The sequence below is a fragment of the Pinus tabuliformis genome, chromosome 7, assembly GCF_031772625.1.
Source record: "Pinus tabuliformis cultivar Carrire ecotype Pingquan chromosome 7, CPIR1, whole genome shotgun sequence".
Classification (NCBI taxonomy): domain Eukaryota; kingdom Viridiplantae; phylum Streptophyta; class Pinopsida; order Pinales; family Pinaceae; genus Pinus; species Pinus tabuliformis.
Genome location: NC_142293.1, coordinates 796695718 through 796721660, shown reverse-complemented (window position 1 = coordinate 796721660; position 25943 = coordinate 796695718). Strand labels below are relative to the sequence as shown.

Below are 25943 nucleotides of genomic sequence, written 5' to 3'. Positions count from 1 at the left end.
TGGTTCATGGGCTTACCTGGAAACAGTATCACCACTTGGGCTCAGATGCAGCAAGCTTTCAATACCAAATGCCGGGACTACTGTAGGTCTAAGGAAGCCAAGGGAGAAATCGTTCGGATGACCATGGGAAATGATGAGTCTTTAGAATATTATGAGGAAAGGTTCCAACTTAGCTATAAACGGGATAGGTGCACACTTGACCCTGAATCTCTCAAGTCGGTCCTGCTCTGAGGAGTCCCTGAAGACCTTCTTGATACCCTTCACATGCTAGCTGGAGGAGATATTTACCAACTACCTTATGAGGATATAAAGACTGTGTTTAGAAACCACTCTAGGGCAGCCCGAAAAAGAGGTAGGGGAAACCCCCTTTCAGCTAGTACTACTTTCTCCAAGCATGAGTTTGTTAATTAGCTGGAGGACCTCAAAAGTGAGGTAAGATAGACCATTTCCATGCAACTTGATACATTCTGAATCCAGCAAAAGAAAGAGGAAGCTGAGAGGGCTTTGGCCATCTTCTGTCCTAGGTGTACAAGGAAGCACCCTAAGAACGAGTGTTCATTACACTCGGTAGAGGTATGTTTCGTTTGTGAGGAGGACCACCCCACAAACCAATGCCCAACCTTACTTGGGTTTAAGGCCATGTACCAAGGAACTGAGGCACCCACTGAACCTCTCTACTTCCTCAACAAAAGGAGGTTGCACGGACCTAGACCTTACTAGCAGGGGATGCAAGGGACATCCCAAGCTTATTATAGCCCCAACCAATCTGCTCCTATGCCTTCTTGGGGTCCCCCTGCTCATCCTTCCTGGTCGGTGCCTCCTCCATGGTCTTACCCACCTCAATACCATACTCAGCCCACTACTCATTCGTTTCACTCACATGTCCAGCCACAGCCTCAGTGGGATGCACCTCAACCGGGGTGGAGGCCCCAGTACGACACTCCTCCCGCCATTTTTCCTCCACCACCAGCTCAACCACAACCATTACCTCCTGCTCCTCCAAGACAACCCCAAATGCCTGCTCAACCGAACCCGAATCCTAACAACCTACAGGCCCAGCAGGTATATACTGGGGAAACAACATGCCCTACCTACACTGTGGAGATCCAGGAGATCAACCCGCGATCTGGAAAGACTCTTCCGGATCGCCAACCTCCTCCCCCAGAGGACGAGGAAGATAAATAGGAAAGTCAACCCAAGGCCACTCCACCCTTTCCTAAGAGACTAACAGTAACCACACAACCCGACCCAAAGGAGAATGAGCTTCTAGGATAACTCAAACAGTTGTGTTTGAGAATACCACTTCTCCAAGCCATCAAAGATGTACCGATATACAACAAATTGGTTAAGGAAAAGTGTTTCAGGCACCCAGGCAGGCGAAAAAGAGATTCCTCAACCATCAATGTCATAGGACAACTGTCTGATCTTATGTTGGGGCAAGTAATCTGTCCAAAGTATTTGGATCCTGGGAGTCCTGTAGTTGATGTCCACATCAATGGCACCATCATACCCCACACTTTGATTGATTTCGGGGCTGCCATTAACAGGGAAAATTTTAAGAACCCCCCCAAATTTATAAATATAATAATTGGGCGAATCTCCATGGTATATAGGAAAAATGGAAGGCGATTTTATCAATAATATAATATGTATATATAATTTTCTGGCGAATCTCTCATCAGGCATGGCGAATATTTTACTCAATTATAAAATCTTGTAAGAACTTGGCAAGTCTTTCACTAAATAATAAAACTTTGTAAAGTCCTAGTGAATTTTAGCATTGTGAACTCTTAGAGAATTTTTTGAAGAAGTATAAAACCATATATGATAAGATCCACATGGTGGCAATATCACTATCTTTTTTCACATTTCCACGACATGGAACTTGTCTATAAAATTATAAAAAAACCAACTAGGAACACGAACAACTCAAATGCTTTGTGAGAGCTAGTCTAGAAAAAAGCAACAAATAACATGTCGGCAGAATTGTTCATCGGTGAGCCGCTATTTCGTGGGCAATCTGTAAAGGAGCAGTTGGATATCATATTTCCAAATCCGGGAAAGCCTTTCCCATCCCTCACAAGATTTGTTAAAAATGTTGGGTGTCTAGAAGGTGTGGATTTGCTGAAACAAATGTTACAAGTGGATGGAAACAAAAGAATAACAGCTAATGAAGCTTTGCAACATCCATACTTTCAGTCCTACAGGACTATAAACAGCTGCCATAAAGATTAAAAATGGAAATCAGCTACAAATCTCTTGATGACAACACTATCAAGATAGAGGCCGATGCTCTCTTAAAGACAGAGCTGATGGAAATGGAAGCAGGTGCTATGAAGCTGACACTAGTAAAAGATGGGACAGCACAGCTTCCCATAGTGCATCCCACTCTGGGACAATCAGTTTTTGATGTTTTGCAGATTGGGTTACAGTCTTGCAACTTGTTTTGGATTTGTCACCAACCTGATGTTTTGCTTCTAATTTATTTTCATCTGGTGATAAACAAAGTGTCAATCTTTTCTCAGGATAAAATAGTATTCTTTACAGATATATTAACTTGGCTGAAAAGTCCAGGACAGCTTCCAGGTTTTTTTGAAGATTTCTCCTATCAATTTACTGGCGGAGGGTTTTCTGTGATTTCTTGCACTTCTGAAATTTAATCAAATTTATACTTGAAATAAAAGTTCAGAAGAGACTATATCGCTAATGCTAAGCACACATAATTGAGAAGCCGATATGAAGCATTGTTTTTTTGGGTGTGTTACAACTTTGGTGACCATGCAGCTCAGTCATTGCATGTTCAGTTTGTAACTCCACCTTGAAAGAGTGAAATGTGTGGTGTAGGATAAGAAGCTCTCTGTTAAGGCGCAATTGTTTTTCCCCAAAATTCTAATATCTAGATTCTATCCTGTTCATGTCTGTGTCAGGTGATGTTTCTTTTCATGTGCATGTGTTTAGTCAGATATAAAATACTTAAGTTCTCACCAGCCTGGGCTACAGTGGCCATTCTGATGATCTATTTCATACTCATTGCATTTTTCTAATAAAATGACATTATATTCATTTAAATTATGTGATTGAAATAGGGATACAAGAGCTTATTTGTATTTGAAGGTCTATAAGGCAGAGTATAAGCTCACACCAATCCTTGTTATTCTCTGCAAGAGAAAATCAGTTTCTATTTCACTCCTCAATAACACTGACTAAATCTCAGTTTGAAAATCAGTTAAATTAAGAAGACTAAATCCCAGTTTGAAAATCAGTTAAATTTAGATGAAATTACTCATTCAAAATCATTTGGATGAGGAAATTGTCAAATAATTGTAAGTTGTCGTCTTAGAGAACATGAAGGGAGCACATTCGTCATATTCTACCAACTGCAACATACCTACCTTCAATGCACTCTCTGTAAGGACCATAACGGGAGAAAATGTGGACCCATGTACAAATTTTTACTGCCTCAGGGTTTGTTTCGTCCTGTGACTACTAGGTTCGTTACTCTCGAACAAAATGAATCCAAGAGTGGAATATAGACTCTTCACACGCAATTTATTTTCTAGAAAGTCTATACAGAGAAATGAAAGTTGCAAGTATAAGAATTATGCTTCAAAAATGAATTTTCTTGTGTAGTGAGCTATACACAAGGGTATGCTTTTGCAAAGTTTTATAACAGAAAAATTTGTCAAGAGGAATTTATTAAGGAAATCTCTTGTTAGAAATGAAATCCAGTTGAGTTGAGATAAAGTCCATAGTTACAAAGAAGTATTGTTGTGGAAATCAATTCCACTATGACATTCCTGTACATTTTAATACAATATAAAAGGAAATTGATGTGATTTCCAAGCTACTTGAATCCATTGAACACAGAGAGAATCAATTGAGAACTGATGAATGAACATGGAAATCGATGTAATTCCTAAGCTACTTGAATCCATTTTGAACACAGAGAGAATCAATTGAGAACTGATGAATGAACATGAGCTGAAGCAAAAGGACACTATCATTAAGCTAGTCGACCCTGAAATTGAAGAAAATGATCATGTCAAACAAATCTACTAGCAGTGTACTAATAACGGTAAAATCGACTTGCAAGAAGAAAGTAACTTAAATACCACATTTGTTGGAAAATGAAATCAATCAAAAAATGTTCTAACCAGAGATGAAGTTGATTCAAATGAAAGAAGTTCAAATCAGGGTGAGGTGAACCCAATAAATGAGATGTCGATAATCCCAGGAAAAATCAACCAGCAACAATGAAGGAAATCGATTGAAAATAATTAGTTAATTCCATTGTTAAGATTTCAACTTGGATATCATTTGTTGCCCACGTACATTCTCTTGGAGAAATTGACCTGCATGTTAGGATGTAAATAAGTTCCAATTAAACAGAACATTTTTATTTGAGGGGAATTGAGGTCCAAAAGAGCAGAGTTCTTGGCAGAGGAACAATATAACTGCAAACACCCATTCAATATCTATGACTGTAGATTGAAGTTCTGCAACCTTGGAAGCACTATTGAGTACTTAACCAGAGCTGTAGAATCATTGGTACTTTATTAGATTTGATATGCAATACAATGCTTGATTCGCCTGGTGTTCTAAGGACAAAGACTGGTGCACGCTGCCAGTTAGATGGCCAGCAATCAGGACCAAAGCACAGAAGTTGGGATCTTTCTAATGATGGGCATTACTGCAAAGCAGCCAACCACCATCAGAGATTGCAACAAATTACTCAATTGCTGTTCTTTCACCTCAACAGGAAGCAGGTCATCCACGTCCTTGTCAACATTAAAAATTGATTCATCAACTGGGGCATCCATATTCCCAGTACTTGCGGCCAACTGAATTGTGGTCTCTTTCAATTCCTTAAGTGCCTGCATAAATGGTTGGGACATGACAAGACAAATAAATAAAGGGAGAGGAAAATTAGATAAAATGAAACACCCAAACTCAAAAATAAGACCATTACCAAGGCATGTGGAGGCTGATAAACCATTGGGGTCTGCATTTGCTCACAGGGATGGCTTCAAGTAGGGATTTCACCAGCACTAACTTATCCCCCTTGATGATAACCATCTATTACACCATATTGACATCTCCTTTTGAACCTTAGAAACCATCCACACCCATTATATATTTTTGCAGTCAATGAATTTAAATAAAGACATAGCGCTGCGATTACAATTGAGCTAAGGACAATTCCACTCAAATGTATCTTCTACTCTAGAAACATTAATTATATCTTTTGTTATATTTGAATCAACAATGATTGTCCAACCTGTTCATAGTTTCAGTTCCTCTGTTACACTTCTAGTGAACATCAATTTAACTATTTTAGGAATATTTAAGCGCTATAACAAATCAGTACCACGATATAATATGATTTAGTTCTTGTTCAATTTTATGTATAAGGGCACCATCCAACAAGATATGCCAAGCAAGGCACACTGAAAGTGCTGTGAATTTCCCATTTATTCTGTTTAATTTCTGCATACTGATTCCTACTGATACCGTTCCAACTGCTTGAAACAATAACATTTTCAAAAGGTCTCTTTCACTCTCACTTCAATTAGAACAGTACCCCTTTCTCTACTACATTCATGCACATATGCTTACATTTCCAATTCTGCAGATTGGTTTTCATGAAATTAACCAATACTTGTTTTGCATCTAACGAATTCACATAACTAAACAAAGCACTGAAAATATCACCAAAACTGAGTGGCCTCTCTAGTATTACAAGAAGATTTATTCAAAAGAAACAAGAAGTTATTTTAAACTACCCTAGACATATCATTGTCAGTACAACATGCAGGACTTTTTCTGCCTGCCAGTTTTTGACTTCCGTGAAGTCTTACATTGAAGATCTAATCAAAAGATCGCTGCAAAACTTTAAAGGGGTGTAAAACCCCCAGCATTCAAATGCTTTGATGGCCAGAGCATGAGCCCAACTCAAAGTTTAATCTGAGATGTAATCTCTACAAATATAGAATGCAAACAAATGCACTAAAAACCAAAGAAACCTAGTTCACTGGCCCTTTCCTTCTCAAATGTCTCAAAGTACTCTCTTTCAATTCCTTAAGTGCCTGCATAAATGGTTGGGACATGACAAGACAAATAAATAAAGGGAGAGGAAAATTAGATAAAATGAAACACCCAAACTCAAAAATAAGACCATTACCAAGGCAGGTGGAGGATGATAAACCATTGGGGTCTGCATTTGCTCACAGGGATGGCTTCAAGTAGGGATTTCACCAGCACTAACTTATCCCCCTTGATGATAACCATCTATTACACCATATTGACATCTCCTTTTCAACCTTAGAAACCATCCACACCCATTATATTTTTTTGCAGTCACTGAATTTAAATAAAGACATAGCGCTGCGATTACAATTGAGCTAAGGACAATTCCACTCAAATGTATCTTCTACTCTAGAAACATTAATTATATCTTTTGTTATATTTGAATCAACAATGATTGTCCAAACTGTTCATAGTTTCAGTTCCTTTGTTACACTTCTGGTGAACATCAATTTAACTATTTTAGAAATATTGAAGCGCTGTGTGAACAGTATTTGATTGCATTAATGGCTTCCAATGAGCGTAGAAATTCATTTGGGCTTACATGGGCCTAAGCAGTGGGATTATTCATACAACGACCAGGACACAGCACAGAAAAACAAGTCTGTGGTCTTGACCAGATTAGCAGATTATAAAAACTAACAAGAAGATGAAATGTGTGGCGTCTACTGGGGCCAAAATGGTGAAGGAAGGGACTTCAGCTGGTATTCGTTGGGCCAAACATCAATACCACAAAAATGCCCAGAACTGAAATGGTAGTCAGTGTCCAAAATTAGCAGAAGAAATGAGTGTGGGAAGGGCATATATGTGATCTATTTTGCTTCTGTTGTATTCTAGAGCAGACTTATATTGTATTAATTTTTGGGCTAAAGTTTTGAGTATATTAAATGACTGAACCATGTAGAACCATTGACTTGACTTTACATATATGGTTGTAAGGCCTCCTGGTTTTAGTCATCCATTAAAACAGGGGATATTTGTGCACTAAATGTTCACTCCATGCTTTATTTTTCTGCTGAAAAAATATTTGAATCAACAATAACCTCACAATCATGTTCAAAAGGCCTCTCATTGTCATGCTTATTTGAACTAAGCACTAATCCAACATTGTAGGCTTCCTATCATTTCCTTGATTTTAGTCTCTACTTCAAAGCAAGATCATTCTAAAGCTACATTTATAAAAAATGATCTATTATTATTTTTTTGAGTAAAGGTTCGCCTTTTCATTATGCCATCAATCATTCACAACTGATTTGACCTTGCATTATTGATTTTCTCGATGGGAAAACAAACCAATAACACAAGTTTATGAAGGCAAAGTAACCCCAAAGCACAGAAGTTGGGATCTTTCTAATGATGGGCATTACTGCAAGGCAGCCAACCACCATCAGAGATTGCAACAAATTACTCAATTGTTGTTCTTTCACCTCAACAGGAAGCAGGTCATCCACGTCCTTGTCAACATTAAAAATTGATTCATCAACTGGGCATCCATATTCCCAGTACTTGCGGCCAACTGAATTGTGGTCTCTTTCAATTCCTTAAGTGCCTGCATAAATGGTTGGGACATGACAAGACAAATAAATAAAGGGAGAGGAAAATTAGATAAAATGAAACACCCAAACTCAAAAATAAGACCATTACCAAGGCAGGTGGACGCTGATAAACCATTGGGGTCTGCATTTGCTCATAGGCTTCTTGCATGTTTCTGTATAATTTCCCTAAGGTTGAATTTTTCTGCATACTTTTCCAGATTGTTGTCACTAACTTGCTAAGCACCAACTGTAACAAAAGTACTTGTAAGTTACTCGTCTATAAAATGTCTGAATTGTGTCTTTTCCCTGAGAAGCTGCAATTGATAATTCCAATATATTGGTACCTGATGTTTGAGGGTAGCTAAGCCTTTCATGTGCATTGGAGAATCAGGAATAACACCATTTGAAGGAGGTATGCCAACAATACCACATAAAATAGTCTGTCACAATAAAAGGAAAATTTATGAATCCACTAGAGATTTTTTATGGAGGTGAAAACAAAGAATGAAGAGTTAGATCAAGATGTCTTTAGGAGAGCAAAAGCTCTTCCAGAATAGGGTAGCCAGTGATAGTTGAACCTAAACATGAACCCTGACAAAAATTACAACATAGTTCTAAATAATATATATTTACTGTGGTAATGGGCCTTGACACAATCTCTGCAATAATGGCCCTGCTTGATACAACATCATTTTTCAAGGGTTTTTTGTGAACTTTCCTTTAAACTTTTCTATGCAGACTTCTTCCCTTTCTTCTTAGTGATTTCAGTGTAAGTGCTCGGTATACACTCTTTTAAGTGAATCTGTTCCAGCAATGTTCTTTCTGCAGTAACATTCCACCAAGAAAGTTAGCCACTTTATCAGTGGCATTCACACTGGTCACAAATGGCTGAAACATTTTTTTCAACCATTGGAATAGTGGCACTACGAACTTTAGGATCAATTCTATCATCAACTGCTCCAAATTGATCTTGCACATCCTGAATACGTATCGTATAAACAGTGATATACACAACCAATCATTTAAAATGCATACAGTCATTTCCTAGAATAGAGAATCCTTGTTCTGTTAGAGAATCCTAGTCCAAATCTTACAAGAACTAATCAAACTTCTAATTTGAGGACCAATATGATCTGCAATAGTAAAACTTATAATGTACTGCACATCTTCATTGTGCGCCAAAAGCTTTACTAATTCTTTAGCAACAGTGCAATTTGTCTTCTTACCCTCCACAAGTCTTAACAATCAATTCTTCAATTATATGTTTAGCACCCTTCACTTGAAGATAGGATAATTCTTCCCATCAAGCTTAACGTTGGGTAGAGGGATGCTTTAAGATGAAGCTATCCTCCCCCCTTGCTCAACAATTCTCTACAGATCTCAGAACAGAACCAAAGGTAATCTCAGGAACAGCGTACTATACTACTATGACAAAGAACCACAATTCTGAAAGAAACATCAGTTTGGTTAGGATCTTCAAACAGCTACCAAGGAATCAAGCAAATGCTGCTCTGCAATTCCAAGACTTCAAGTATCCAGATGCATTGCATTGCTCTATGGCACATCAATGCAATTAATTAAGCATAGAAATAACATCTCTATGTAGCGGCACTTAAAATATTACAAAAGGTGATCATTCACTGAGGTACATTCCAAAAAATATATAATTATTGTTGCCACATCATCTAGATTTAGAATAATAATCTATTGGAATGGACACATTGATAAAAATTCCATTGTTGAGTTTGGGTTTGAGTTATTTCTTCCTCTAACTGCTCTCCAAAGCTAACTATTCAAACCAAGTCACCCTTCAATGACATACAACTCACAAGGTTCTCAAAGGCAGAAAAATCAAAAGCGTATAACAGTTAATATGTCATATAACAGTTAATAACAGTGAGAAGAGAGCTGCTGCCGCTTCAAGTACCTCAAGCTCAAACTAGTCTGTTGTTCTTTCTTGCATCAAAAGAACTGAGTACAATAAGAAACAAGTTCCATGAGTATAAAATCAACAAATACAAATGAATATTACATTTTTTATCATCACCCAACGAACAAGAACCAAACAAAGGTCAAGTCTAAGGGAAGGTTTATCAACTTGATGTCGAAAGAAGTACCACGAACAGGTATACCCCATCTTCCGGAAAGCAATTGCAATCCCTGAGAAAAGAAATCATCTTATTGTCTACCACAGTACAGACTATCGACATCTGAGACAAAAATTCATTCCCAAGTAGTCCAAAGCACCTCATAGCAGTTTCCTTATTACAAATTAGACAATATTAATACAACAGATTTCTTGCCTCGAAAACTTTTCAAAAGGTCTATACAAAACTTGAACTACAGTCTATACAGACACTGTGTTCAATCCAGATTTTGATTACAAACACCATTGAGGCCATACGGTATCTCCAATTTTTCACATCATTGAGGTCATTAGTATCTCCAGTTTCAAACAGCATTCAGGCCACATTTGATATAAATAGTGCTAACTGACCCATGACTCAGGCAAGAAAACACCCAATTCCCTCACTCAACCCTATGAACCAGCCCATACTTGGCAACATGACTATAACGCTCCCTCTCACCATAAAAGACATTTGAGACAATTGTACTGAGATCAAGCTGAATGAAAAATATGAACAATACAACAATCATTGCCTAGATCTTTCCAACACGAACAATACATGGGAATCAGAAGCAGGAAGTTGCCTTCTCCATCACAATATTCATCTTGGGATACTGGCAGATTGCAAACATCCAAATGCTGTAATATTTAGGGTAAGTACTGATAACTTTCCAGCTCAACAACACAACAAAAGGGAGGACACAGACAATCATAAAAAGAGTAAGCAGATCACGGCTACTTACCCCATGCTTGAATATCAGCAGAGTTAATATACCTTTTACACGAACATGAGAATATCAGCTTGAGAAACTACAAGATACTGCCACATTCCTCAGCAGCTCCTGCCTCAGTTTCTTACTTTACAGCATTAAAAATGTAGCAATGCATAAGTCTTAAAGACCATAAAGTTGACAAAGATTCAAACATACAATCACACATCCAAACTGAATGAATCAAAACAACATTACATGCAAGAAAATTTTTGAAGCCTGTGCACAACATGACCTTTTGATGAAAGATGCTACTTAATCAACATAAACAAGTCCAGACATTCTTCAAGGAAAGCCACAAACAAAGTTACAAGGAAATGGAAAATTCAACTCATTCAACAGTCATCTCCTTTATAAAAGACCTCTACATCAGATAATGAGTTGAACATTTACTCTTGAAAAGAACCTTCTAATGTTAGTTATACTAGACAATCCCAAAATCAAAAATGTGACCAGCAGACAATCAAGATCTGATCAGCAATAATAGCTGTCGTAGAAATATTGGCAAAAGTTCAACTGCCAATATACATGAAATAAATGCCATATATATATGATTTGCATCGACTAAACGCTGTGGAGTAACATGATCTTGGTTGGAAAAAGGAGCATGTAGTGAAAAAAAAAGGTTGGAATATAAATCAGACCATTCAGTAAAGCAAATAAAATGATGTTTGGAACAGCAAGGGGCTATTAACAGCCATTCGCACTTTTTGCTTGGGAAGGGAAATCAAGAATTCTTCTATTTTTTCCCAGATCCACCTATTGGAAGATCCAGGCTCCATGTTTCCATAAGTCCAGATGCTGTATGTTTCCCATATACTTTAAGGGCCCTACAACCCTATCTTTTGCCAATAAAAATAACTACTGCGCCACATTTTAGACAACACAAATCTAATATTTTCTAGCAGTCTGCATTTCTGGGTTTGTGAGAACAATTTGGAGCCACGGTTATCTTTGCTTCCAAACCAACGGAAGCATTCAACGTTCACTGGCAAAGTGATTATCACCCCTGTTCCAACTGCAGGAGGCATGAATCCACCTAATTTGGCCTTCCAGAACAACTGATAATCTGTATCATACTTAGCAACTATTTTCTCCTGTACTTCAAACTTGAAGAAAAACAAGACATATGAAGCCAACTTACCCTGATTCAAAAGCCGGCTACAGATGGGCAGGACCTGCATAAAGGGGCCTAATTTCTCGCGCTCAGCCAACAATTCTGTCAAGTACCGACTGTTGTTGTTGCTGCTGCAGTGGCATGAGCCGTTCAAATCCAAGAAACAATGGATACCAAAACAAGAGAAGAATAAGCGGATTGAAATCTGAAAATGCAAGAATATCGCACCGAAACTGCTGCTGCTAACTAGAACATTTAGATTTGTGAACTAGGATGAAAAAACCTATTTCAAAACCATTTTTATACAGGGACCCAGGGAGCCATATACACCAAAACAGCGGGCTGAATCCGTGAAAACAGGGAGCCGCCCTCCATTTGAAAACAAATTAAGCTCCGCCCTCCATTTCAAAACAAATCTAACATCCCATGACCAAATCGACCCTCACAAACCACTCCCGGGACCAAATCGACCCTCACAAACCACTCCCAAACCAGAAAACCCAAACTGTAAATCAAAAATGGCGATTTTTCTCTCCCAAACCGGGAGAAAATATCAAAATGGGGTGATTTTGATCAAATACGATTCCGCAAATATCAAAATGGGGCGATTTTGATCAAATACGATTCGGTTAGTTTATCCGCCCTGGGCTAAAATAAAAAAATAAATTAATTTTTAAATAAAATATGGGCTAATTATATAAAAAAGTTTTTATTATTTTAATTAAAAATTCGCCCTATTAAAATATAAAAAGCCTTAAATTTCGCCTTTGGGCAATTATTCGCCCCTAAAATTAACCTTGGCCATTAATGTGATGACCAGGGATACCATGCTCAAACTCAACCTTCAGGGTTCCTTAAGGAAGACCTCGACGGTCCTGCAGTTGGCAGATCGCTCCACTGTGACTCCCGAAGGGATTGTGGAGGATGCCTTGGTCTCTGTTGACTCTTGGGAGTACCCTGCGGACTTCTTGGTTCTTCAACCAAAGGCAAAGCTTACTGGATACCCCCTTATTTTGGGAAGACCTTGGTTAGCCACTGCGGATGCTTACATAAGCTGCCGAGTAGGAAACATGACCATCAAAAATGGTCCTATGTCCAAGCAGCTAGTCCTATACCCTCCTGCCCAACCTCTATTAGAGCATGACTTACCGCTTTGGTTGGAAGAAGGAGAAGAGGATGAGGTGTACTCTGCACCCTTGTGCACCTTAGAGACCACCAGGGGAGGTCCTCAAACCGAGGATGATTTGATTGAGACCTTGATTCAGAATCCGCCTCCCAGTGCATTGTCTTTAGAGAAATTGGTGGAGGATACTCAAGCCAGCACCTTAGTGGACCTTTGTGCGACCGACCCAATCTCTCCCAGAGTAAAAAATGTGGAGTTTGGCCCCAAGAGAACGTTAAAGATCAGCTTCTTCCTATCTCCTTCCCAGGAAAAGGAGCTGTATAGTCTGTTGGCCAGTCATCTAGATGCTTTTTCTTGGAGCTATAAAGAGATGAAAGGAGTCCATCCTTTGGTCTGTACCCATCACATCTACATCAAAGAAGATTGTAAACCGGTCAGGCAACCTCAGAGGAGAATGAATCCAGCCCTTAAGGACATTGTCAAAGAAGAATTGCAAAAATTGTTGGATGCAGGATTCATCTACCCCATCTCGGATAGCGAGTGGGTGTCCCCTCTGGTGTTGGTACCCAACAAAAATGGAAAGTGGAGAATCTATGTGGACTACCGAGAACTGAACAAAGCCACCAAGAAAGACCACTTTCCTCTGCCTTTCATAGATCAAGTGTTGGATGGACTGGCGGGGAGGAAGTTCTTCTCTTTCCTAGATGGGTTCAGTGGGTATAACCAGATCCAAATCAGCCCGGAAGACCAAGATAAGACCACCTTCACTTGTCCTTGGGTTACCTTTGCTTACCGGGTCCTTCCCTTTGGGCTATGCAATGCTCCTGCCACTTTCCAAAGAGCAGTATTGAGCATCTTCTCTGAGCTGGTCCATGATTCGATGGAAATCTATATGGATGACTTCACTCCTTATGGGTCCAACTTCCAGGAAGCATTGTCCAATCTGGGAAAAGTTCTAACCAAGTGCATTGAAATGAACCTATCCCTTAGTACTGAAAAATGTGAATTCCTGATGACTGAAGGAACCGTGCTAGGACATACCATTTCTTGCCAAGGATTGCAGGTGGATCCCAATAAAATTGCTCTCATCAAAAAGGTTCCACCTCGTCAGAAGGTAAGAGATGTTCGGAGTTTCTTAGGCTTAGCAGGATATTATAGAAGATTTATTAAAGACTTACGTAAGCTAGCCTCGCCACTGTTTGGCCTCTTAGCAAAAGATGTCGAGTTCAAATGGACGGACGACTGTCAAAGGGCTCTGAATGAATTAAAGGATAAGTTGGTGTCCGCCCCGATATTGAGAGGTCCAAACTGGGTCCTACATTTCCACATCCATACGGATGCCTCGAACAAAGCCATAGAGGTAGTCTTAGGACAGGTTGAACAAAAACTCCCATATGCCATATACTTTGTCAGCAAAAACTTATCCAAGGCAGAAATGAATTATACTGTAACTGAGAAAGAGTTCTTGGTCGTGGTCCATGCCCTGAACAAGTTCTGACACTACATCACTGGCTATCAAACATTTGTACATACTAATCATGCTGCAATTAGATATTTAATGAATAAACCAGATGTGAATGCTCGTATTATTATATGGTTACTTCTGTTGCAGCAGTTTGATTTGACTATCGTTGACAAACCAGGTAAAGAAAATGTTGTTGCTGACTTCTTGTCTAGATTGGATTTACCTACAGGTGAAGATGGAACAGTGGACGACCAGATGCCCGATGAACATCTATTTGCTATCTCAGTACTCTCTCCATGGTTTGCTGATATAGCAAACTATCTGGTCTCAGCACAGTTCCCTCCGCATCTATCTTCAAAAGAGAAAAGCAGAATTGTGAGGAAGAGTGCCTCATTCACTTGGATCGGGGGCAACCTGTTCAAACTTGGCCCAGATCAGATCTTAAGGCGTTGTGTAAGGGAGGAGGAAGTCTTTGACATCCTCCTAACCTTTCATGATGGGCCTTGTGGAGGACATTTTGCAGCCAAGAGGATTGCCTTCAAAATCCTACAGGCAGGCTACTATTGGCCCATGCTTCATCAAGATGTCAAGAGATATATCAGCCAATGTGACCGATGCCAAAGGATGGGGAAGCCGACCCCAAGGGACGAAATGCCTCTCCAACCTCAAGTGACACTTGAACCATTTGAGAAGTGGGGTATGGATTTTGTGGGTCCTATCAATCCTCCTTCAAGGCAAAGGTCTTACATGATTGTGTGCACAGACTATCTGAAAAAGTGGGCAGAAACCAAGGCAATCAAAGCAGTGATAGAAGAAAAGGTGGCTGAGTTTTTAAGAGAAAACATCTTCTACAAATTTGGCTACCCAAGAGAGTTAGTCACCGATCAAGGGAGCCAGTTCACCTCAAACTTAATTGAAGACTTGCTTGCTCATCACAAGATCAAGCATAGGACTTCCACCCCCTATCATCCTCAAGCAAATGGGTAGGTGGAAGTCACCAATAGAGCATTAGAAGGGATTTTGACTAAGGTGGTGAGCAGCAGCAGAAAGGATTGGGCAAATCGCCTGGTTGAGGCCACTTGGGCTTACAACACCACTTGGAAGACCACAACCGGTTTCACAGCTTATGAACTGGTCTATGGGAAGAGAGCTTTGCTGTCAATTGAGTTCGAGTAAACCACATTGAGGATGGCAGCTCAGCTGGACCTAGATCTTAGCCATGCCCAAAGAGAAAGGTTATTGCAGCTGAATGGGCTACATGAACACCGAATGTAGGCCCTTCTCCACTCAGAAGTGGTTCAACTTCAGAGGAAGATATGGCATGACCGGCACCTCAATGACAAGCAATTCCAACCGGGAGATTGGGCGCTGCTATATGATTCCAGACATAAGGATTTCAAGGGGAAGCTGAGGACAAGATGGCTAGGACCATATGCAGTGGAGAAATGTAATGACAATGGGTCTGTTCTTATTCGGACCATTGATGAGGAAGCCATCCCCATACTCGTCAATGGGCATCGACTAAAGATCTACAGGAAACCTCTTTCGAGGCAAGAGTTCATTAAAACTGTGGAAAAATCAGTTCTGGTCATAGAGAAGGGTTCTGCCTCTGTCTTGGGCATACCATGAGCATAAAAAATAAAAATAAAAATAAATAAATAATAATAATAATAATAAAAAAGATCCTTGGGTGAAAACCTTTCTGAGGCTCCCAAGGCAGATGGTAGGGGTGAAAACCTCATTGAGGCGCCCCTGTTGTCTCTCTGAAAAAAGAATTGGAATAAAAAAGACCCTTGGGTGAAAACCTCTCTGAGGCGCCCAAGGCAGATAGTAGGGGTGAAAACTTCATTGAGGCGCCCCTGCTGTCTCCTAACAAAAAAAAAAAAAAAAAAAAAAAAAAAAAAAAAAACAAAGAGAAAAAAGAAAAAGGAGGCAGAAGCAGAAAAACAGGCTAAATATTTGGAAATTAATGCAGGTTACAGGTATTCCATGCAAAAAAGGAGGCCTCTCAACTCAAGGACAAGGGTCCTTACCATGCTACCGGGTGACCTCACCAGCATTCCCTCCATAAATACTCATCTCTTCCAAGGTTTGGGCACAATCTGGTCATAGTTTAGCCTTCTACAGGAAGCTACAGGACTTTCTACAGGAAGTTCTGTATTTCTACAGGAAACATCCTGTAGAATCTTTGGATGGGCCAGGACCGACTATGTAGAAGAATTTGAAGCTCGAAGTCCAATAAGGAGGCATGCAACCAATTTTTTTTCTCCATCCCCCACTGTTGTCGCCTCCTTTCACCACCATTGCTGCCATATGATTGAAATACCTGCACAGTCATACCAGAACGTTGGACTCTCAGAAGAAATAATTTTAAGTGGGAAATAAAGCATGCAGAGGCCCAATGCGCTACCTGTCAAGGCAATCTGAGGACCCTGCACCTGTGAACGTGACTCCACTATTTCGGCATGCACCCTAGGAGGAGAAACGGCTACAGGATGTCCTACAGGAATCTTGTAGTAGTTGATCCGGCTAGAGCACACACCATGAAGAAACCTGCAACTCATGAAGCCGGCGCATGCACCATCCACAGCCAGGAAACTGGTCTTGCAACCAGCAGCAGTCAATAAAAAGGAGCTCTCGTGCCTGTGCACGAAGCAGCAGCAAGCGGATCCATCACCCCTCGTCCTGAAGCATAAGAAAAATCACGTCCACGGCCGCACAGGTAAGTGCCTCACCCTGTTTCGTCAAATTACATAAGTGATGCTCTAAAATGTGTGTAACTATGGAAATGAATGGATTGAACAAGTCGGGTAGCCATTAAACTCGCCACCACAACCAGCCTGACGGCCTCATAGGATTCGAAAAGCTTTGGTTGTGTCGACAAGACAAGAAATGGACACGTGGGAAGCGTCCAGTCGGAGAGAAGCGTCGATCTAACAGGAGTGGCAGCGGTAGATATACAGGGAAGGATTCGGCAGTCAGACATACATGCAGCAGAATGATAGCAGGTGACGTCGGCCAACGGGGACAGCTCACCCCTGCGCCACGAATTCCACAGAAATTCAAATCCGCCGGCTAGATCATGTATGGCACATTGCACTCATTTATTCTCAACCGTTTCACAGCCGAGTACGCATCCTAAGTTTTCTGAAGGCTGTTACTTCGAGTTTTCGGCCTGTTCCAACGTCTTGTTGCTGCACAGAAGACCCAGAACCACTGAAGCGCTCCCCAGAATCCGTGCACGACTTCTACAGGAAGCTGCGCTACAGGAAGCTCAACCTTACGGAGGAATTTGGACTGTTCACGTCAAAGGTGGTAATTCTGGAATGAGGTAAGCCTGAACATAGTTCCCCCATGCAATTGGTTCGAAAGGTGGTGAAATCGATGTGTTGAAGGGGTAGGAAACCGTGAATTACAATCTGTGCATGAATTTACAAGCATTTTCTTATCGCTGCATGAGAATTGTCGTCGTAGTGTGTATGCGGGATTTTCTCCAGAGGTTGATTCATAATTGAGCCACTGTTAAGGCTCACTCGTAGAAAGTCGTGAATTTTATAAACTGTGTGCATAACAGAGACATAGCTCTGCGCTCTGTCTAAGGAAATCCCAAAGATCCACTTCTGTATATGAGTAGGCAAGCTTAGGCCAACACAGCAAGTTTTTACCATGCCAGGAGGGTTCATTAGAAAAGAGCCTACAGACTCAAAGAAGTTACGGGAAACCCCTGAGGTGGTGGACCTGTTTTCTCGTGCACGATGGATGTCATTCTGTGACAAGCTTCAAGGTCACGTTGACAAGGTTGCAGAAGAATTCCTGCGATCCTTGAAGCCAAAGTCAAAGACATTGGCCATTGTCAACTTCAGAGGATTGACCCTCAGACTCACCCCACAGTTCATTAGCAGAGTAACTGATCTATCGATGGGGGTACCTTGGGATAAGGAGGAGAGAAAACTAGGTCAGAAAGCTAAGAAGGAGTTCTTTTTGCCAGAGGAACAATTCTCAGAAGACAAGAATGGAGTACGAAGAACCAGCCTACAGCCGTTCTGGAGTGAGGTCGGCCTTCAGATTATGAAGTATATCACGTGCGAGGGGTGATTTAGCATCGTGTATGGATATCATTTCCGGTTTCTCACAGAACTTAGACACCAAATGGACCTACCCTCAGAGAAAAAGTTGAGCCTTCCTTACTTCCTCCTGCAGTCCATGATTGAGTGTGCCACCAAATTGAGAGAGGGAACGCTAGACCAGATAGCCCATCATGGGCTCATTAAGCTCCTCGTGGAAGATGCACTCCACACGTACACTATCTGTCTCTCCTGGGAAACCTTTCGAAATTTGACTAAGGATGATGACATCCAAATTTTGGCTGAGGAGCTCACCTCCTCCAGCAGCGAGGAGAAGGAACACATTCAAGCAGAGAAGAAAGGTAAAGGCCAAGAAACCCTGGCCAAAACACCAAAGAAAGAATAAAAGGGAAAATAAGAGAAAAACCAAGCTGCCAAAACAGAGGGTGACAAAACCACACTAACACCCAGGGAGAAAAGACTACAGAGCAGGGTGGAAAGGACTGAAAAAGTCCACATCAGTGAGGGCACCTCTAAGGCAGCCTTAGCAAAGTTAAAACAAAAAGCACCCTCAGCCAAGCAGGCTAAAATGGTGCCGTTTGTTTCTACAGGAAAGTTAAAAACGGCTTCTACAGGAAGCCAGAAATCAGCCACTATAGGGCTTTCTACAGGAAGTCCTGAGAAAGGAAAACAGAAGGAGAAAGCGGTCGAAATTCTTGCTAGGGAGGCAGCAGCTGTGTTGGCCACCCTAAGTACCTCTCCCAAGCCAAAAGAAAAATGAAGGAGGGAGACTCCTCTGTATTTCAAACCGAGGAGAAGTGTAAGAATTAAAACCGGCAAGCCCCAACCTCCATCCAAGGACCCAATTACCATTGAAGACACCCCTACCTCGCCAAAGGAGAAGTCCCCCTCCAAAGTATCAGCCACTTATGAGCGGGGGAGCCCGAAGACAACTACCTGGAGGGAGTGAATGGAAAGGTTAGCTTCAAAAACCCCTCTACAGGATGCTAAAGTCGTTCTACAGGAAACATTGGCCAGGCTCAAAGAGACCGAAAGGATGGAGGGGGAGGTAGCCACATCACCACAAAGGGAAGAAGAGGTAGAGCACATTATGGAACCTAGCCCCCAGCCCAGCTTGAGCTCTTATTATAACTTTTTTGGGGCTGGGAAAATTATTCCACAGAAATTCACAGTGCCGCTTTTCTTTGCACTGGAGGAAGAAAGAGTGAGGACCCACACATGGATGAGGATAGCTAAATCTAAAGGAGTAGCAGATATAGGCCCCTTGGAGGAACAACTCAAGGAGGCAAGAAGAGAATTAGCTATGGCAAAACACTTGGGAAACTACCAGCGAGTATTTCTATAGCAAGAGAATGAGAAGCTCAAACTGCAGCTACAGGAACAGAGGAAAGAAAGGGGCACAGCATCAGAGGACACTACAGCAGAACCTCAAGGCAAAAAAGGAATGCAAGCTGGTCTTGAGGTACTAAACCAGCAACTATAGGAAAGGGAATTGCCAGCAAACATAGAGATACAAGCTCTCAAACAGCAGGTGCAAGAAAAAGAGGCACAACTGGCCTGCATGGCGAGTTGGGCTATGGATGCTCTGCAATGTAGGCAGCCGGCCAAATCTTATGGCTTATACCTACGGGACCAGTGGCTACAATTCGAAATTAATGCATTGGCATAGAGGGGTATCTCCCAAATCCAAAACCCCCAGCAGTTCACAGATTTATGCAACAACAGCTCAACAGAGGACAAGGCCAAGCTATCAGAGTTCTACCTCCATAATTTGGCCCTTCCAAACATAACTTCATGGGACCCCAACACAGTCGTGGGAGATATGCAGCTGATGGAATTTACCTCATGGTTAAACCACGAAGAAAAGAGAGTGATAGAGGTCAAAGATGTTATGAACCGAGAGTTACATGAACCACTGCTGATTAGAGCAGAGCCAGGGGACCCCACTGCATTGATATCAGCCCACCAACATCTAGCAACCAACTCTCAGGCTTTATTAAAATACATGGATCAGCAGGCTCAGGCTATAGCACATTTCGAGGAGATGGAGCGATTATTAGGGGACAATTGTGCTCATGCTTGCACCCGAAGGTGGAACACATTGTCCCACAGCCTCAAAATCAGGGAGTATCACACTCTAACTAGAATGAGGGATACCCTAGTACGGGTGCCTCTCTACAAGAAGTCCATGTAGAACCTCCACGCTAGTTGGATCGGCCTCAAGCTAAGCCCACCTTTGCTTTTGGGATTGGTAGAAGGAAGCACAGAAAAAGAAGAGCATAAGCAGTGGGAAGAGGTGGAGAAGAAGGCCGGATTCCATGACAGTGAGGAGGATACTACTTCAGAAGCATGGGATGTGAGAGTGGCGATTAAAGCAATGAAAGACGAGGAGCTGGACTAGTTGCTCAGGGATGAGCAATCATTTTAGCAGGGGGGTGATGATGAGCCCCAAATTTGGTAACATTTTGGGCTCATTTGGCCTAATTATCCTTGTTCAATCCTTCATTTTTCATAACTTATGCATTATTTTTTAGTATGTTTATGTCATTTGTACGAATAAGGGTAGTCACTCTTCCTAGGTGGCTAACACGTGCTCATTTCAGGATTTTTTGACACTTGTTGGAGCAAAACCAAGCAGACATGGGCTAGGAGACAGCCAAGCTTGGGTTGAGGATTCGTAGGGGGGTTGTCTATGGCATTAAATAGCCTCCCTCGGGATCTTCACCCCCAACTCCGAGCTCCAAAGTCCACCAAAACCGGATCTAGAAGACAGCCAAATAGATTTTTTGGAAGGAGCTGTTCACTCACAGTTTGGGCAGCCAAGTCCCATGGATTTAGGAGGCTAGCTAGGGCCCCGTGGTGTATAAATGTTAAGGCCTCAGCCTTCGTGAGGGACTTTTGAAAAACTCTTTCATATTTTTCACTACAGTGCTGCTAGCTCTGTTTTGTTCTCTTGTAGCCATTGTTGGCATAACTCTTGACTTATGATTATTTTTTGATAATGAGAAGCAGTCAGATTTGATATCAGCTCTGAGTTTTCTATAGGAGCCATAGCTCTCGGGGTTGGGCCCAACCTGAGAGCCTAGGGCCTCCTTCTTTGTATTGTTATCTTTCCTTTATGCATTGTGATTTTCCTTTTATGCATTTGAAACGTGGTTTTGCTGAACAAGATTTAGTTGTGTTGGTTAAATAGGTCACTGTTGAGGAATAGAATTGCTTCAGATGTGTAGAATAGATTGATAGGATAATAATCGATAAAGCTCCAGAAAAAGGGGTTGTCTACACTCTTAGTCTCACCTCTCCCTTATTGGATCAGGGGCTGGAATTGCAGAAACAGTGCTGCCCAACAAAAACACTAGTTTGCTTGACCATGCAATCTTTGGTGTAATGTCTTCATTTGTAGAAGTTAGTCATGCGTTCAGACCTTTTGAGATGTTTCTTTGATTAAGTGTTGTACATGGTTCTCTTTAGAAATAAAGCTGCTATTCATTTGCTTCGTTGACAGTTAGGATAGATTAGCTAAGATTTTGATTGTGTGTGGGACTTGGTTGATTCGATTAAGTGTGCACCGTGCAGGGCATCTCCATCACTCTCTCGTCCACCTGAGCTTCGTCCAGGCCAGCTGCTCCATCCCCTAGTTAGGTTCCTCATCTCACAACTACTCTTATGCCCACATAACCTTACCTTCTTGCTCTTCCATTGTCTTAGCCTTCTTTAAGTCAAGTTAGCTTTCCACACCCTCTCATGACTTCATCCATCAGTCACTGGGTCATTTTAGACCCCTACCATACCTCCCTATCCATTCCTGCATCCTCTTTCACTCACCCATCCTCCAAAATCCAATTTTAGAACATCCTGTAGAAATTTCTAAACATCCTGTAGAAATCCCTAAAGCGTCTTGTAGAACCCCTGAAGACTTCCTATAGAAGCTCACAAATGAGGTTGCTGGATAGCCAAACTTTGTGAAACTCTCCGGAAGGGGGTTAGGGACTCCTTAGACCCTCCCTGAACCTTCCCAACTTTCTCCAAGCAATTCTCTTCCTTGATCCACCACTGCACAGTAAAAAGCCAATTAAAAAGCACATGCATGATAATTCTAATAACTTATTCAAAAATAAAAAAAAAAGATTCTTTCTTTAGATAGAGGTAGTCTAGACACATGTATTTTACCTTCATAGGAGTAATGGAATCTCTTTCAGTAGTTTGCATTCTCTCCTCTGCATCAGTAGGACTAGCTGGTAGAATTAGGGTTTGCTAGGGTTTATGTTACTTTTTGGCTTTCAGTTTCTTTCTGCAAGTATATCAGTTTCCTTTGAATTAGCTTCCAGCCATCAGTTGAAAAGCTTCTTCTAAGAGCTCATAGAAGTTGGCATAAGCCCCTAACGGACTTGTGCCAGCTAACCAAGTGACAGCTGCGGCAAGAGCTAGTACTTGTGCATACAGCACCGTCGCTTCCAAGTTTGTTATGAACTACCGGGTTGATAAAAGTAAAGAAGGGAGTCCCAGGAGTTGCAACATTATTGCTGCAATACTGGAGCCCACCAATTATCAAGAGGATCCTTGATGTGTTCCATCCAAATGTTGAGACACAACTTAGGTCTTGGGCATCTTACTTGCTTATACCTATAACTAGAGATAGGAAGATGGTATTTAGAGATAAAATGGATGGGATTACCATTATGTTGAGAGATAAGTACAACTATTTCTTGCAAGTGTCTGTGAAGAAAATTTTAGACAATGTACATGTATGCAATCTCTAAGTTGATCTGAAATTATGATTGTGAATTAACTCTTATGTTTGAAGTGTGAATGTTACTTGAACCTGAACTGTAAGTATTAGTTCATGGAAGATATCTCTACTGCGATTCTTTTATTCTTGAACACTTTTGATTTGAAAAATCTCATTGTAGTGATCTTTCTTGAAATGGATTCGAATAATAGAAGCACTTTTAGATTTAATGGAAGGATTCCATGCTGATACCTTTTTGGGGGATAAATGAACATTTTTTCTTATGTTGATCATGGCTTGATGAATTCTAGTTAATCAACACAAATATGCTAAAATGGCCCATGCTAATATTGTGCTTGATTTTTATAGATACATGTAAAACATAAAATAAAACTTAAAATAATTCTTCACGACAAAAAGGAAGGAGGAGCTGAAAATGAAATGTGAGAAAGAATGGAGCCCTTAAATGGTAAACTCATGGACATTATTTATTGTATACATGACATATTTACCTGCCTGATTTTTGTTTCCATTTGTTGTGTCTTTTCGAATAGAGGTTTAGATGGTATTCACTTCAAAGAAGGTATGTGGTAATTCTATCCTAAATATTCCTAGCCCTGGTATGTGAAATTCTGGTAGCTTAATAGTAATCATCTTTATCTACATATGTTTGCACTAACAAGGGTTTTTTCTAAAATTCATGTCTCAAGATTGAAATTTGATTTTCAGGTTTGAATATTTTCTATCATCTTGTTATATTTATTAACATGTCACAAAGTTTTCAGCTCTGGTTTTTTTGTCAGTATCATGCTAAGCTGAGGAAGAAGAGTGATCAAGAACTCACTTTTCTATGGGAGCGTGATGAGGTTTGCATGAGATTCCCTTTTTTGTTGAATTTTGAAATGTAAGATTTATTATTTGTGAAATCTAGGGTTTTGAACTCTAGAAACTTGTTAAGTTTACAAAATACATTGAGGTTCGATAGTGTTTCATATTGACTTAATCAATAGGTTTTACAAAGGGGTAATTAGTTCAACACTTCCACTAGAATAATGTTGTTCATGCCCCTTTTGTTACATCTTATGCAAACTCTTTTATTTTTGAAATGTTGCTTCTTGTACTACTTCATAAAACACTAGATATGATACAATAATAGGCTTTCTCTATTGGTAAAAAATTGGTCCAGAAGGTCTAAGAAATGCCTCCTAATTTGAGCTTGGTAAGATTTTGTTGTCTAACAAAATGTTTCTTTTAAACCAAAGAAAGAAAAAATGATATCCTTTAAAGAGTATCTTATGGTAACAAAAATTGATCTTTAAAGAGTATATTACGATATACAATAAGCCTAATGTACTCATGGTACTTACAAGCTTGGAATTTAGATCACAAGCACATGTTCCCAATTTACAATGTCATTTCTATAGTTTCTATAGAAACAATTAGCCTACAACACCTATTACTACAGGAAGAGCAAGCCTTTTAGAAATTTCCTACATGCATTATGTTTATTTGGAATTTAATAATTTATAATAAGTCTTTTCCTTTTTCGTACTCTTTCTCTCTCTTTATATATACATATTTAGAGGTCTTGATCCCTATCATTGCGAGTTTTGTCTCTTGAGTTTTGGCGAATCTCTACAACTACCACAAAACTTACCCCCCAGTTCCATAAACATTTGTTAAACATCAATAATCTGATAATATGATCTACTCATAGGTTTTTCTTCATCTATGTCGGTTGTTCTTATAGATTTAGGACTTCTCAAGATTGCATTATCCATATACATGGTTTTTCCTCATAATGAACATCTTGTTCTTTTACTGCTGGAGGTCTCAATAGGTTTCCCTTCCCTAGGATAGTTCATTATTACCTCATTTCCATTGGTTCCTATATGCACTATTAAGAGTGGTGCAACATAATTGCACCCAACAAGCTTCATTGTAGAACTAATGAATAATAACATGGATAGAGAATTCACACAATATATTTGGCATTTGTGAAATCTGAATTTTGTGTTAAAAAGATGTAGAAGTAAAGGTCTCAATAAAGTTAGTAACCTTGGTATAATAGAAGTAACAATTATACAATATAATGGACGTAAATTATTTTTCTTTCCTGAATACCTAACTTCCAATCAAAAAATTAATGTTACAAAGTGTAATGTTCAATAGAAATGATTGATATATGACAATTTCTTGTTGATGTTTCTTTTTGTTAGTAAATTTTTCATTTCACTATGTGATTGCTAGTGTTTTTCATGCTTTATATGAATTCAACTTGCAATGCAATATTTTATGTGCCTTTTTTGCAAGAAATGCAGTGTTGGAATTACACTTGAATAGTCATGTGAGTAATCCATTCTTTGACAATTAGAAAACCTCCATCTACTATTGTAAAACACATTGGGGACGTTGGCATTGGTGTAGGTGTATTGCACCCTAATGCACTTGTTGGATCTTGGTGTTGGTGTTAAGCATGTAACTTATTCAGAAACTAATATTGATTTGGTGTATAGGGTGTATAACTTTCCTCCCATAACTTTTTGAAGTTGTGCTCATATCAAAAAGCTTTTTGTTGAGGAATCTATAGGGCTATAGTTAGGATGATTTCTATTAAACTTGATAACTTCCTGTGACTTCTTTTTACTTTTTCTTACTTATTAGCTTCTTCTCTTATTATTATTTTATTCTTATCATCAACAAAATACCAAAACAAGAACATCAATAGTACATAGGAACATAGGATATACGCTACAAGCAAGGGCCAAAACCTCTCCACTTGAGAGGAAAACCCACAAATCTCTTCTCTTCTTATAGATTCTTCAAATGATGAATTCCAAGACCTCTATACCAAGACAAATACCCTTCCAAGACCAAGTCTGACGTTTAGTTGATGTGCTTCCTTTG

At 40.1% G+C, this 25943-nt stretch overlaps 1 protein-coding gene across 1 annotated transcript; it reads right to left on the bottom strand.

Annotated features, from left to right (window-relative positions):
* Nucleotides 1-4410: 4410 nt before the first annotated feature.
* On the bottom strand, nucleotides 4411-5099 carry LOC149249980 (boron transporter 1-like). The gene is made up of 2 exons (XM_089456363.1): nucleotides 4970-5099; nucleotides 4411-4874 (listed from the first exon to the last, which is right to left on the bottom strand). The coding sequence occupies exons 1-2, from the start codon at nucleotides 5006-5008 to the stop codon at nucleotides 4644-4646; spliced, it is 270 nt and encodes an 89-aa protein (XP_089312489.1). The 5' UTR covers nucleotides 5009-5099; the 3' UTR covers nucleotides 4411-4643.
* Nucleotides 5100-25943: the final 20844 nt, after the last annotated feature.

Bases quoted from the DNA above. Each gene is read 5' to 3' on its own strand.
- LOC149249980 (XM_089456363.1), bottom strand. From the start codon at position 5,008: ATGCAGACCCCAATGGTTTATCAGCCTCCACATGCCTTG. The intron at 4,875-4,969 runs GTAATGGTCTTA...CCATTTATGCAG, and splicing joins ATCAGCCTCCACATGCCTTG to GCACTTAAGGAATTGAAAGA.